This window comes from Dysidea avara, chromosome 3, assembly GCF_963678975.1.
Source record: "Dysidea avara chromosome 3, odDysAvar1.4, whole genome shotgun sequence".
NCBI lineage: Eukaryota > Metazoa > Porifera > Demospongiae > Dictyoceratida > Dysideidae > Dysidea > Dysidea avara.
In genome coordinates, this window is record NC_089274.1 from 49,044,409 (window position 1) to 49,059,664 (window position 15,256).

General features: G+C 37.5%; 1 protein-coding gene across 1 annotated transcript in view; it reads right to left on the minus strand.

Moving 5' to 3' along the window:
- Positions 1 to 1,817: 1,817 nt before the first annotated feature.
- The window catches only part of LOC136248586 (CUB and sushi domain-containing protein 3-like), a 31,188-nt gene continuing 17,749 nt past the window's right edge, over positions 1,818 to 15,256 (minus strand). The window contains exons 11-19 of the mRNA XM_066040354.1: positions 11,703 to 11,861; positions 11,579 to 11,646; positions 11,260 to 11,519; positions 10,928 to 11,206; positions 10,727 to 10,877; positions 10,584 to 10,676; positions 5,830 to 5,949; positions 5,692 to 5,777; positions 1,818 to 2,140 (exon numbers count right to left, since the gene is read on the minus strand). Coding sequence (XP_065896426.1) covers positions 1,954 to 2,140; positions 5,692 to 5,777; positions 5,830 to 5,949; positions 10,584 to 10,676; positions 10,727 to 10,877; positions 10,928 to 11,206; positions 11,260 to 11,519; positions 11,579 to 11,646; positions 11,703 to 11,861 — 1,403 coding nt within the window. The 3' untranslated portion in view covers positions 1,818 to 1,953. The remainder of the gene's footprint in view (positions 2,141 to 5,691; positions 5,778 to 5,829; positions 5,950 to 10,583; positions 10,677 to 10,726; positions 10,878 to 10,927; positions 11,207 to 11,259; positions 11,520 to 11,578; positions 11,647 to 11,702; positions 11,862 to 15,256) is intronic.

The following is a 15,256-nucleotide window of genomic DNA, read 5'->3' on the forward strand; positions in this document are numbered from 1 at the left end:
ACTACTTTTCTTGTGTGGAGTTGTCAAAAGACTGTGAAAGTACAACAACAAACTGTGGTCTATAATTATTGTGAATTATAATGATAAAAGCTGCTCCATATAATAAGCAAAATTTAATTACATAATTTAGCTATACTAATTACTATACAGCATCAAAATAATAACAATTTGTATGATGCTGCAATAATTTTTTGTGTGATCTTTTGTAGTTGAAGTGGATGGAATAAATTAATTTTTGATATCATAGGTGCTTTTGAAAATTTGATACAGGTAGTAGAGAGGTTTTTAGTGTCTAAACCGTCATGGTATGGTGGTAAAAGGCTAATAAATGCAATAATTTTTTTACTTTATACTATTTTTTGACTGTCAGGTATGTAGGAAGGTCCCCATAAGAGTATCATATTCAACAATTTGGTGGCCAAAGTTAGACTTCGAAATGCATGCGTGGTTCTATGGAATTCAGAATTTATAGAAATGCTTCACTCAGGTGCCACAACACAACAGAGCATTCAAGTTGTGTTTGCTATAATGTAAAATTCTTAATTATTCTTTGCACTTGTATTAATAGATCTTTGTGGGCTGTGACTCTATTTTCTATCAGAATATCTATCAAATTACCTGACTGTTGTATTTGCATGGGTGACTGCTTTATAAGAGTATTTTAGTAACTGGCAATTGACTAATATAAACTATACTATATAGCTTCAAATAATTCTTTGCCAAGTTTCAATACCTTAAATGGTACATGAAGAAGATGACATGAAAGATTTGGAGATAAGGCACTAAAGGCAGATATTTGTCAGAACCAGAAAACACACATGTCACAAGGAAGTTTGTTATTTTGACATGCACAGCATAGTAGTTTAGTTTTCTAGTCTTACAACTGTGATCAGGCTGGCAAACAGCTAGGCAGACCAAGCCGTTCATAACTCAATATTAGTGCTTGTATCAAATTTTCTCATTTAAGCATTTTCTAGTATGATATCAGATAGATACAAGTGCAAGCCATATTGGCTTTTAGATGATGACAGTCATGAAATTTATGTAGAAGGTGCAGCACAGGACATTGGGAGAAACCATCTAGTCTACCTGATTGCTGTTACATTTAAAGTGCATACTTATTTCTTTATTGTTAGCATAATAGCGCAGTAACTGTTCAAGACAATATGTGACTGGATTTTGGAAAAACGATCCAAATCGCACATTAGAAGTTTCGAGATAAACGGTTTTACAGAATTGAAGCCAGCATAACTCTCCAAGGATAGCAAGCATGTGTATGAAATTTACACAAAAGATGCATCAATCTGTTACTTTTCAGGCCACTTCCAGTACTTGTAGCTGCTTGTAGAGTTTCCCGCCAAATAAGATAGAAAATCTGAGCAGTTGGACGAGCGAAGTAGTATCATGAGTGCTCTCAAAGGGGTGGAGGGTGGCGGGGAGGGCAAGAGATAGATCTCAAAATGAAGGCAGACCATGATTGGAGTCCAGACACGAGATTACAGGGCTGTGCTAGCTCCTTAGTGGCTGATATGCAGCAAAATCAACAGAGAAAACGTCTGGCCAACATTATAAGGCTGTCTACCAGTAAATCACTGATTCTTGCCAAGCCAGGTCCTTCACAAGGCCTGAAACCGCCATTTGAGCACTCCACACCACCCAGAAAGGACGTCTGTTAAAACCAGCCTTGAGTAGTTTGAGTAGTACTGAGGGTCAAAACTAGTAGTACGATAGTGTAGCTATCCACTGGTGGTGTTAGTTTGATTTTGCCTGATGTACGATTTGGATCGGTTTTGTAAAATCTGGTCACATATGGACATATGAATTTATGTGTATACAAGTACCACAATACACTTTCTTTTAAAGTTATACCTATAGTCATGATCACTTAGTTTGATCAATCTATACATGTTATAATATAAATATAGGAATCTCTAAAGATTCTTGTATGGTTCACTACAAGTAAATCTGCTGCAAGTTAAGGTATAAATTGTTGCCACATTCCAAAGGAGCTCCCAACTTCATACCATCTTCACCAGCAACTTGTATATCCTCATCAGACCAACCCAACAGGTAGTTACCATTACCAGCTAGTAACTTTGTGATCTGTCCAAACTGTGGTCTTGACATTGGATCAGGATGCCTATAGACAACATGTTTATAACCATTGACTACAAATCAACACAGGGATTCTAGTATTATTATGATACACAATTATTTATGCTGATATGTTAATGTGATGTAAAATGTGTTAGAGGGTGTGACAAGATTATGGCACTGCTTAAGTACTTCCAGCAAAACTGAGTCTGTGAACTAAAGAAAGTAGTACTTTACCGGACCCTTTTAGTTCAATAAGTAAAATAGTACCTTCAACATCGATTGAAGAAGCAATAATGAAGCTGCTGCACAGAGTGAGGAAAGCAGAGAAAAGCAACGTGTACCTTACTTATTTGTATCATTAACAGGTGGTGCTCTGTGTGCAGAGCTTAGCCATTGTGGTGGAAACATGTACATGGTTTTCAATAGAAAATAAGTAACAAGCTAATATTTGAAAGTTCTTCATGAATAACCGTGTTCAAATGTTAGCGATTTTAATTTTCGCTAAATGTATTATAGTTTTGCTTAAGCTATGTATCTTTATACAGAGCCATAATATTTCGATGAAACTGATTATGAAGATGTTATGAACTGCTCACTCACAAAAAGGATTTATTAAAATTGGGAATGTGCTAAGGAAAAGACAACTTATTCAATAGGGTAAATATAATAGGTTTTAATTTTGCGAATTGTCCAACATAGCTGTCGTACAAAGGGGTGCAGGGCAAGTTCATGGTGGCACCCCTTCTGAAATCACTCTGTATACCCTAAGAAGTCACTGTACCAAATTTGGTGCTTTGATCCAGTAAATCACGATCAAAACCATAAGGAACAGGATTTATAAAAAATAAACAAACTAGTGTAAAAACAATTTTAAAAATTAAAACATGGGAATAAAGATTGCTGAAAAAATGTAAAGAAACAAGAGTTAAACAAGCCAGCATGTAAAGATCTCTATTCGGACTCAATGAATATGGTTGCAAGAGACTAAGTAAAATGCAGTAGTTTTATATATATATATATGTAGTAGTTGTAACATGGGCATGAGTGATTTGCCTGAAATATACGCACAAGCACGAGGGCGCAGCCCGAGTGCGAGTGCGTATATTTCAGGCAAATCACAAGTGCCCATGTTACAACTAATATATTTCACTTGGGTGACTCACCTGCAAGTGTGCATGGAAACTGCAGAAATGCTTTGCGAGTGTATTTATATGGGACCATGTGAATTTCGATTGTGGATAACGTCGTAAGAGCAACGGTAAGGCACTGCCGAGAGGCCAAACGTAAGTGTATCGTCATGAGCATGCAGATCGCTTCGATTGTGGATACGCAATTAAACACAGGAAGCCCAAATACAAGCTGAACAGCTCATAACGAAGCTTAAGTGCACTATAAAGTACTTACTATACTAGCCATGAATAAACTAAAGCAGTGAATATGTTTACAGCGCTATAATGGCCTAGCTAATTAAGCGCCACGCCCAGTAACTACAGTGTGTGACATCGCGCCAGGTGTCAAAACAGCAATATAAATATGATTCAAGTGCACTAAAGTACTTACTTTTACTAGCCATGAATAAACTAAAGTAGTGAATACTAGTAACACTAATGGCCAAATCAATTAAGCGCTACGCCCAGTGACTATTGAATGCAACATGATCAATATAAACTAACCTGTGACCTTCTTCATTTAGTAAAACAATGAACTATCTTCTTCTCCAAGTCCATGATCTATGCTTTGGTTTACTTTACAAAACTAAAACCCACTATCGATCCTGTGAAGTGTCACTATAATAAAGCAGAGGAGATCACACAGTTTCATCAAAGAAATCAGATGATTTCTGAGAATGCTTGGAATGCATTAATGAGAATAGGAGGTAGTATATACAAGTTATATTCCTCCTAGGAGGGAGGAGGGATATAATTTGTATATACTACCTCCATTTCTCGTTAATGCATTCCTGAGCACTGATATTATACCACTTATAGAACTTTGCGTGGGCGAGATCAAAGGAAAAAGTGTACTTTAAATTTCATAAAGTACACTCTTAGCCGGCCAGCTGCTTCATCGACCAGAAAGAGTGCTTTATTGCACCGCAAAGAGTGCTTTATTCGTTCAATAAAGCACTCTTTGCGGTGCAATAAAGCACTCTTTGTGGGCAGAACGAATAAAGCACTCTTTGCGGTGCAATAAAGCACTCTTTCTGGGCAATAAAGCACAGTTGCCCACGTGCCTTAGTGTAGGCTAATAGCCTACGGGGCTCGCGTCAGTACGACTAATCACCCAAGCCGGTGAAGGCTGATAGCCTCGTCGCGCTGAGTGATCAATCACCCCAGCCAATACGAGTTCCACCACTGGATTGCTTTTATAGACATACCTAAATGCTTCGATGATGGGTGGGAGAAGGTAACGTTGCTGTTACGTTTGTTAATGTAAACGGACAAGTCCTGGAGATATCACGGAAATACTTCACCATGTGACTCACAATAGAATCGATTGTGGGTTGCGAACAAAACCTGCCAAAAGACGCAATGAACGTCTACTATGCCAAACTATGGTGAAATACGCGTGAGTTACTTTGTTAATTTAGTTTGTGTGCGTTCAGGCTGCTAATAGTTCGTGCAACGCTTGTTAATTACGAGTCCTAGTGTATGGTGAAGCTACACGACTAGAAAGTTCCATAAATCATTTAAAGCATAGCCTTGCTCGTGCTATATGAAAAATAAAGTACTCGGTGCTTGGCCTTGATGCTAATAAAGCACTCGGCTTCGCCTCGTGCTTTATTAGCATCTCGGCCGCGCGCCTCGTACTTTATTTTTCATATAGCACTCGCGGCTATACTTTAACATATACTTATACACCCTCTCTTCCCTTTGAAGTGAGGTGTGAAAGTGGTACATATATATATATATATATATCAGGGGCAGATAAGTACTGAGAATGCTTCTGTATAAATGTTTATTTGAGTCCAAATAGAGATCTCTGTGTGTTTAACATGCTGGCTTGTTTGACTCTTGTTTCTTTACTTTTTTCAACGATCTCTATTCCCATGTTTTAATGTTTAAAATTATTTTCAGACTAGTTGTAAAGGGAATGACACTGATTCAATATGAAGGATGTCAAAAACTACAGCAGTCAACTAGAGTAATTTATTTATCGGTAGTAATAGCCAAAAGCCATTTTACAATTCTGAGCTACTATTCCTTTATTGTGCTATTCAACTTTGTTTCCATAATAATGTTACGTATTCAAGTGTGTGCACCTCTGTATAACTTACTGTAATAATTAGGAATTTAAAAGTTGCTTTTACAGACAGTTTGAATTTTGCTGTTTAGGGAATTACATGTTTTGTTGTGCATACTCCATAGACTCCTGATATTCATACAAAAGATTGCACGTGCAGGCAAACTAATGATTGACTTGAATAAAGTTTATTTTACTCCCCTTTGTGATTAACCCTTATATAGCTAACTACCCTTCCCTGGATAATTTTTGTAATAACTTTAGTAATTATCCTTGTACATTATAATCATCTCTATGATTTCTGCACAGTGCAAACAAATAATAATATTAATAATAAAATTGTACACATACCAGCACTTGATCATCATTCTGTACATCACTTTAGGACAACCAGGAGGGGGTGGGAGTCTATATCCACTGTCAATTAGCTTCACTACCTTCAATGTCAGATTGCATGTTAAAATATAACAATTTATGGTGGTTGTATACCTCAGTGTTAGTAAAGTCCTCAAAGGGTTTACATCCCAAACTCCATATTTCATAGAGTACACATCCATAACTCCACACGTCACTGTAGATTAACCGTGAGTTCTTTCTATAGTATAAGGCCTATAATGGGAATTTGAAATGTAAGGTAGTAAAAATCAACTTACAGTAGTACCAAGAGTTCATAATATATATATATATATATATATATATGTAATAGTTGTAACACGGGCATGAGGGATTTGCCCAATATGTATGCCTGACTGCCCGGGGGTCGCAGGCCCAAGGGCATATGTATCAGACAAAGCCTGAATGCCCCATGTTACAGCTAATATGTAACACTTATTAGGCTGATAGCCTGTACAGGGCTCTGGTTACGCTAGGTTACGATGAACGGACATATCCTAGAGATATCACGGAGAATTTCGGTTACGTGAGTTTAATGTTTTAATCAGAGCTATTGAATCGTTTATGGAAAAAGTACAGAGTTCACTAAAGGCCTAGATAGGTAAGCTTTCTTGTAGAGTGGTTACTCCATGCAGAGTGGTAGCTTCGTGATGGGGGCATGTCCATGTTTGAAAACGTGTGGAAATGATTGGTGAATAAGCTATAGCACTCGTTCTCACCTTAGTCCAATGTTTTTCACCTTGTAGGGTGGTGAGGATAACAAAACGTTCTCTGCCTGAGTGGTTTTCATGGCGAAATCCAAATCGTGTATCCTAATCATGTGAGTCCCCACAATTGATTTCTGTCTTACCGTCTATATAATCACTGCCCAGTAATTGCCAGCTACATTTCGTATGTAGCCTGGCTAGCTGGGCTACAATATGAAATGTAGCCCGGGAAGCTCCTTTGATCTGAGGTATGAAAGTGTTACATCATATATATACATAACTTTGTGTGGGAGGATCAAAGCAAAAAAGTGTTCTATATTTGCCATACAAGCACAAGTGTTCTATATTGGGCAATTATAGAACACTTTAATAGACCACAGTTCTATATCAGGTAGTAATAGAACTGCTAGGTCTATTTTGCAGGCTGATAGCCTACTTTGAGTAAGTAATCACTCACATTCTGGCCAGTACAACCAATCAACCAAGCCAGTGTAGGCCGATATCCTGACTGCACTGGCTGACCAGTCAACCCAACCAGTGAGAACAAAACCACTGGATTTAATTTATAGACACACTTGAAGATTTTGATGATGGTCAGCAGCAGTGAACGTTCTTACTACGTTTTGTTCACATAAATGAATAAGTCCTAGGAATATCACAGAAATATGCTTATTAAAGTACCACAACTGAAAACTTTTAGTAGTTGAGAAGACGGACTAGACTCACAAAACGACTAATGAAGGTGCAGCACGGTGCAACACAGGCGGAACATAGGTGCAATGCCTATTCTATGGATGATAACACTACTCTGTGAGTTTCTAATTGTTTCATGTGTCTTGTGTGTACCTCAAGTTGATAGTTCTCTATACCAGATAAAGCACTGCCTTTGCTTGTGTTATACGGAAATATAGCACTCAAAGAGTGGTCTTGAGATGAAATATAGCACTCGGCTTCGCCTCGTACTATATTTGTCTCTCGCCCACTTTTTTCGTGCTATATTTCCCGTATAGCACACGTGGCAGTGCTTTATCTAATACACACACACACACACACACACACACACACACACACACACACACACACACACACGCACGCACACACAGATACACACACACACACACATATATGGGAGTACTGTTCTTCCTTACACGCATGCTTAAAGTTAAGCACCGTTCTGTTTAACTACGGATTCCTCAATCCAATCATCGCCTATCAACAGGGTGTGTGATTGGTTGTAAGTGTTGATTATTTTCCAGGAATCAAGATACACGGTAGTGTGTCGTGCGGCCCAAGAAGCCGGCGCGCAACACCTGTGAGTATATTGACAAGAAGAAAGAAAATGCAATTTTCGCACCTCCGTAGCTCTGTGCTTCCTTGACGAAACAAGACAATTTTTGCTGTGAACACTCCCTCCAACTTCAGCACTCCACATTCCAAATTTGAGCAAAATCGCTTTACGCGTTCCCAAGATATGCGACTTCAAAAATTGGCTTAGTTTCTTCGGTTTTTTTTTCTTCTTATTTTTCTTCCTTTTGTCGCACACTTACAAAAACTGCTATAAAACGCGAACGCCATATCCGATTGCCTTGAAATTTGGCACACAGAAGGGGGGTATAAAGGCGCATCTCGGTACCAACATTGGCTGGAATACGATAAACAGGCAAAGAGTTATGAGCGATTATTCACGAAAAATAACGCCAATATGTTTTCACGTCTACAGATTAAACCGCGTATGGGAAGAAGCTGAAAATCGGTGGGTGAATAGGTTAACTATTGAACCTCAAACCTTTTGTGGTTTGAAAGAAATCGAGCTAAAAACAAGGAAGATACAACGAAAAAACCAACACTGTGTAACAATTATGCAATCGAGATTAGCTAATAAAAAAACGACTGCTTGCCACGCCTACCAGATAAACCGCTTGGGGTAATGCTTTGAAAATCGTTGTACAGATGGAGTAATCATCTTAGAAAGGCTCATCAATGGTGTAGAAGAATCAGACTTAAAGCCACGGAGTTATAACACGAAATCCAACTTGGTGCAGCAAGTGCGAGATCGAGATACTCTAATAGAGCAGTCATCCTAATAGAGCAGTCACCCTGAAGAGAATTCAAGAGATCAGCTAGAAACAAGAAACCTGTATAGAGATCAGCTACACACAAGTCACCCTGTAGAGAGATCAGCTAGAAGAAGCTACCTTGTAGGGAGTTCACGCAACTATGGAAAGAGATAGTTCAGCTAGAAGAAATCACCTTGTAGAGTTCAGCTACAAAGAACCACCATGTAGAGAGTTCAGCTACAAACAAATCGCCCTGTAGAGAGATCAATAGACGAAGTTACCTTGCAAAGAGTTCAGCTACAAAGAAACCATCATGTAGAGAGTTCAGCTACAAACAAATCTCCTTGTAGAGAGATTAGCTAGAAGAAGTTACCTTGTAGAGAGTTCAGCTACAAAGAAACCATCATGTAGAAAGTTCAGTTACAAAGAAACCACCATGTGGAGAGTTCAGCTACAAACTAGTGACCTTGTAGAGACATCAGCTAGAAAAGTTACCTTGTAGAGAGTTCAGGTACAAAGAAACCATTATGTAAAGAGCTCAGCTGCAAACAAATCACCTGTACAGAATTCAGCTACAAACAAATCACCCGGTAGAGAGATCAGAAGAAATTACCTTGTAGATAGTTCAGCTACAAACAAATCACCCTGTACAAAGATCAGTTAGAAGAAGTTACCTTGTAGAGAGTTCAGCTACAAACAAATCACCCTGTAGAGAGATCAGCTAGAAGAAGTTACCTTGTAGAGAGTTCAGCTACAAAGAAACCACCATGTAGAGAATTCAGCTGCAAAGAAATCACCCTGTATAAAATTCTGCCACAAACAAATTGCCCTGTAGAAAGATCAGTTAGAAGAAGTTACCTTGTAGAGAGTTCATCTACAAAGAAACCATTCTGTAAAGAGCTCAGCTGCAAACAAATCACCTGTACAGAATTCAGCTACAAACAAATCACCCTGTAGAGAGATCAGCTAGAAGAAGTTACCTTGTAGATCGTTCAGCTACAAACAATTCACCCTGTAGAGAGAGCAATTAGAAGAAGTCATCTTGTAGAGTGTTCAGTTACAAAGAAACCACCATGGAGATTTCTGTAATCAATATATGTATTATATATATATAATTTGTACATTTACTGATAAAATATTTACAGTACATCTACTTCATCTTTTCTTCTTCCTGTGGTAAAGAAAAAAAGATAGGTTAAAAAAGTCCCAAAGCCGGCCATAGGCCGGTTTTGGGGGTATACAAATACAAAAAGAAATGAAATCTAATCCAAAACAGCCAAGCTGTAAAAAAAGTGTGCAGCCCTCAAAAAGGCTATGGTGAAAAAAGATGTGAAATCCAAGGTGGTGGCCAAGAAATGGCTGTGATGGTAGGTTAATGGTAAAAATTTTAATAATGATAATTCAGGTGAATTTTGTGCCAAGACCAAGCGGCACAAAAATTCACCTGAATTGTCGTTATTAAAATTTTTACCATCACAGCCATTTCTTGGCTGCCACCTTGGATTTCACATCTTTTTTCACCATAGCCTTTTTGAGGGCGGCACACTTTTTTTACAGCTTGGCTGTTTTGGATTAGACATACAAAGATTTACGATGTATTTGACACAGTGTGTTTGCATGGGGTATACTGAGAGCTGGATACTCTCTCCCTTATATATATATTAATGAACTCTTGGTATTTACAATGTATGCTTAATGGACTTACCTTCTTTGTCTTCCTTTGTGTCTCATTTCTCTTCGCTGACAGCACATGGTGTTGATTCACGGTAGCACATTATGGCTTCCCCATTATTTTGCCGACTAGCTATCACAGTTATCATTCTTTTGTTTGATGAGGTATGCATAGGTTCTCCAGTCATAATTATGTTATAAAACGGTAGTGCAATGAAAAAATCTTCAAGTACAATTTGGGATCTTAAAAATAAAAAGTAGTTAAATGAGGGAGGTCGCCTACACCTGCAAATATACTAGTGGACTTTTAATCCCTAATAAGTCCACTAGTACATCTTCGGGTATAGGCAACCTCCCTTGTTTCACTACTTTTTATTTGTATGATCCTTAATTGAACTTGAAAAAATCAATTTACCTCAGGGGCTGTCCATTTTACTGGTATTTTCTTTCCAGATGTCATGTAGTTGTCTACATCTATCAGATCACGAGACATTCCAAAACCGGCGATCTGTTTAATTGAATCATATAGAGGTAGATTATCATACTGGTTAAACTCACCTTGCAAATAAATTTGTCAGATATAAGAATATTTCTGGCTACCAGGTCTCTGTGAACAAATTGTTTACCATTGAGGTAGGCCATTCCTGCTGCAATCTCTCGACAAAACTTCAGAAGCAATACTGGTAACTTTGAGTGAACCCTTGAACTTCTAAAAGTTTGCAATACATTGTAACAAATACATGTAAATACAACTCTTACGAAAGTTGAAATAGAATTAAAAAGTTTTGTAGATCACCACAGGGCATGTACTCAAGTAAAATCATCACAGGTTCCTCCAGTACTATTCCATAAAGTTTGATTACATTTTCATGATCAAACTGGCACATCATGAATGCTTCTTGGAGGAATCGTAGTTTGTCATTTCCACTAGCATTAGTATTCAATGTCTTTGCTGCCACTTCAGCATCACCAGACTGTGTATGCAACACTGCATGAGTAACAACTCCAAATTCACCAGACCCAAGATGATCTAGTGTGCTAATAGGAAGGAAAGATATGAATTCCTCTAAAACATGTGTTGATACACATACTATATATCAGTATGACAAATCCTTTGGAGTCCATTGTCTTCTAGTGAATTGTAAATTTTTTTAAGTTTAGTTGGTGGAAAGTCATATATCACACCACAGAATGCATCTTCACATGGTGTGTCATATATTGTCTGTTCTTCCATTAGGTGTATGACATCACCAGTTGATCCAACTGGCACATATGCTTCTTCAATACCATCCACAGCTCTTTCCAACATAGAATACTTGTGTGCATTCAAGTTTATGTAATGCTCGCTAGACTACACATAATTATACACATTTATGTAAATTAAAAGTTTACAATTGCCTCATAGCTCACTGTTTTGGTAGTTATGTAGTTCGTATTATAAAATGTAGATTCTTGTGACATATCTGTTTCACAGTAATCTATGTAATTATTATTATGCAAAGTGTAATACAAATATGTAGTATAGGTAACTGACCATTGGACAGCGAACGGACATAGTATTTTCTTTTCTTTCGTGAACGTTTAATCAACAGTACCACGATGAACAATAGAACAACTGAAATTAGCATTATGCAAGCAGCTACAAAAAAGACTGGAAATCCACCACCAACTTTTTCAATTAGATCATTTGTATCTATTAAATAAAATTCATAACATTAACAATAGTGCAGCAGATAATTTATACAGAATGATAACACTGTACTCTCTTATACTTGCACTGGTGTAAGATGAATCCCCATGCAAAAACAGCTTGGCTGTGCAAAAAGGGCATGTCCACAAAAAGAAATGTAGTTGATAACTAAAATAGCTAATATCTGGTGCACCAAGAGTGAATAGTAACCCAAGTAATTTGGCTTCCTTTAACTTTTACTTTCATGGACACTCCTTTTTGTACAGCCAATCTGTTTTTGTATGAGGATTTCACTCATTATTGTGACCATCAGATAGTATATACCTAAGAGGTAAAGTAACTAATTGTACCAGTAATAGCATGGGTAGCAGTGAAATCATGCTATTCCAAGTTAATACCATACTTGTTCTTTAGTTGCTAAGCAACAGTTGCTAGGGTTGCTATGGCTCAAATGGAGAAAAAGAAGAGCCCATAGCAACCATTGCTAGGCATCCATCACTTAACAACAGTTGTCATGGAGAACATTCCTAAGGTAATAAGAATTTGGGCCATAGCAACCATAAGCATTACTGAGCAGCATCACTACACCATAGCTCATACTCTAGTCAATGAAATTGCAATTACAACTTTTCACTGATATCAGTGAAATTTGGGATTAATTTCACTGCTGGTGTAGGGACTTTTGCATGGGCAGTGAAACAGGTATATATGGTATACATCCCAAAACATGCACCTTCGCTGTAAAAAAAGGTGCGTCCAAGAAACTACAAGTACCTGTAACCCAATGTAAAAACAGCTCAGTTGTAGAAAAAGACTTCATGAAAGTAAAAATAACAGGTAACTTAAAGAGCTGATATCTAGAGCAGCCAAGAATCAATCTTAATCCAACTAACTATATAATTACTAAAGCTTTTAATCCATACAAGAATGCCTTGGTTGTAAAATAAGTGCACCCATGAAAGTAACTGGCAATTGAATCTAAAGTGGCCAAGAATGAATGTTGATATACAACTAATTAGAATTAACAAAAAGTTTAACATTGAACTTTTATCTTTCAGCTGTGTTCTACATTCACTCTTGCTGCATCCTAAATTGATTTCTTTGAACTCTAATTGGCTGGTAATTTGGCCGCCATTTTTAGTAATCAGTGTATAGAGTAAAAAAGGCAGTCAAATTACCAAGTGTCATCAGATATCCAAGCAAGTTGTGCCCAGCCCAGTTGTCTAATTAGCCGCTTTGACTTAAGGTATGCGCACAAGCTCACAGAATTAGCTTTATAAGCTGTACTTTTATGCACAAGTGTAACTTAAGATCAGGTATTGGTTGTAAAATTGGGTAAACAATACATCGGGTATTGGCTTAGCTTAAAAAGTGGGAATTGGTAAGTAAACTCATGCTCTAATAGCATGTATACATTTTCTGCCCCATTACTGCCCTAAGCTAATTTCACACACATCCTCATGCCACAGGTAAACAACACTGCAATCAGGCTGATCACCTTCTTGTTGTTGCAATGAATCCATATCAAGGCATTAATTTTCCCTATCAACACTTTGCATATTTAGATGCTGCAAACGTATTTAGTGCATATGCTAGGTAGATACCTGTAACTTCACGATAGGTTCAATGCCACGCCTCGGTTGATTAATAACAATTGAGTACGAGGACAAAACCTCTTAACAATCTATCTCAATGACACACCCCATTATTATTGGCCTAGATGTATTCATAAAGATGAATAAAAGATTGGAAATTTTAAAATCGGAATAGGGATCGCTGAAAAAAGTCACGAAACAAGAAGGGATCGCTGGGGTGGTAATGTAAACCACAAATACCTATTTTGACTCTCTGTCATAAATCATTAGTTACATGCTCTGTCATTTTGAAGTGAGACAAAATAGGGATTTGTGGTTTACATTACCACCCCAGCGATCCCTTCTTGTTTCGTGGCTTTTTTCAGCGATCCCTATTCCCATTTTAAAATTTCCAATTTTTTATTCATCTTGTTTGTGTACTTTTTATTAATCCAGTAATGGATTATGAAGAAGACTTTTGCGAATAGTGTAATTTTGCATTCTGCATAGTAACACCGTCAACATTTCAGTAAACACATGAAACTGATCAAATTGCAATGTGCATACAGACTGAGAGTCTCCTAATATGAGCTACAATTTACATTATTGGTGCCTTTAATAGCTGTCAAATTCAGTGCAAGGATTGTTGTTATATACTTGACTGCATTATACATCAGGGTGAACTCCCTTCAGACTGGAAGAGGGCATATGTAACACCAGTATACAAGAAAGGCCCGTGTACTAATCCATCGAACTATAGACCTATATCATTGACTAGTATTTGCTGCAAGTTGTTGGAACATATCATCTCCTCAGCAATATCTTCTCACGCTATTGACAACAATATCATGTGTACAAATTAACATGGATTTCTTTGATTGATAATGAAGACTGTGGTGAATAGTGTAATTTTGCATTCTGCATAGTAACGCCGTCAATGTTTCAGTACAAACATGAAACTGATTAAATTACAATGTGCATACAGACTAAGAGTCTCCCAATATGAGCTACAATTTACATTACTCGTACCTTTAATAGCTGTCAAATTCAGTGCAAGGATTGTTGTTACTTGACTGCATTGTTAAAGTATTTACATGAGAGTATTTAATCAGGATAACCCGCCCACGTACAATAATCACGGAGCAAAAAACCACCTTGCAACAAAGTCATCAGCCCAGATTAAGCTTCTTGGCCTATACTGAGTTTAACAAAGACAGATTCTATTAGCCACAAGCAGCGCACACCCAAAAAACTTAACTTTGAGTGTGATCTTGTATGGCTTCTCGAGCGTAATGGCATTTGGCAAGAAGAAACGGCCCGGTTTGGGTTGTTTCCATCTGAAAATGAAATCAAAAATAGGTCATGGACATGCACAATGATCCATTCAGCAAGCCTTGCTACTTTTTATCCCAGGATTCTACTTGTAAACTTCACTATCCCTGTGAAAGAATAATAATAATATTAATTATACAACCAAGTACTAAGAATAATACGAAACGTGGTTGAAATTACGTCATTAAATAAATAAATAATGAAATAAATAATAATAAATAAATGTTTGAGAAAACTACAAGGCCTAACGCTTCGCACTCACCTGGAATAGAATCCATGCTGTATGAAGAGACAATCGTATAATGGGCGGGTGTTCTCATGGAGGTGATAGAAACGTACAACGATTCTATTTAACGCCAATCAAAACAGTTAACACGTGATGCCCACTAGGCAAGCGAACTACTGTTCGTTTACGTTTGAAAGTGGGCGACAGCAACTATTTCGATTGGAAGATGAGTGGTTGCTACTCCTACTTGATAAAAGCATGATTGG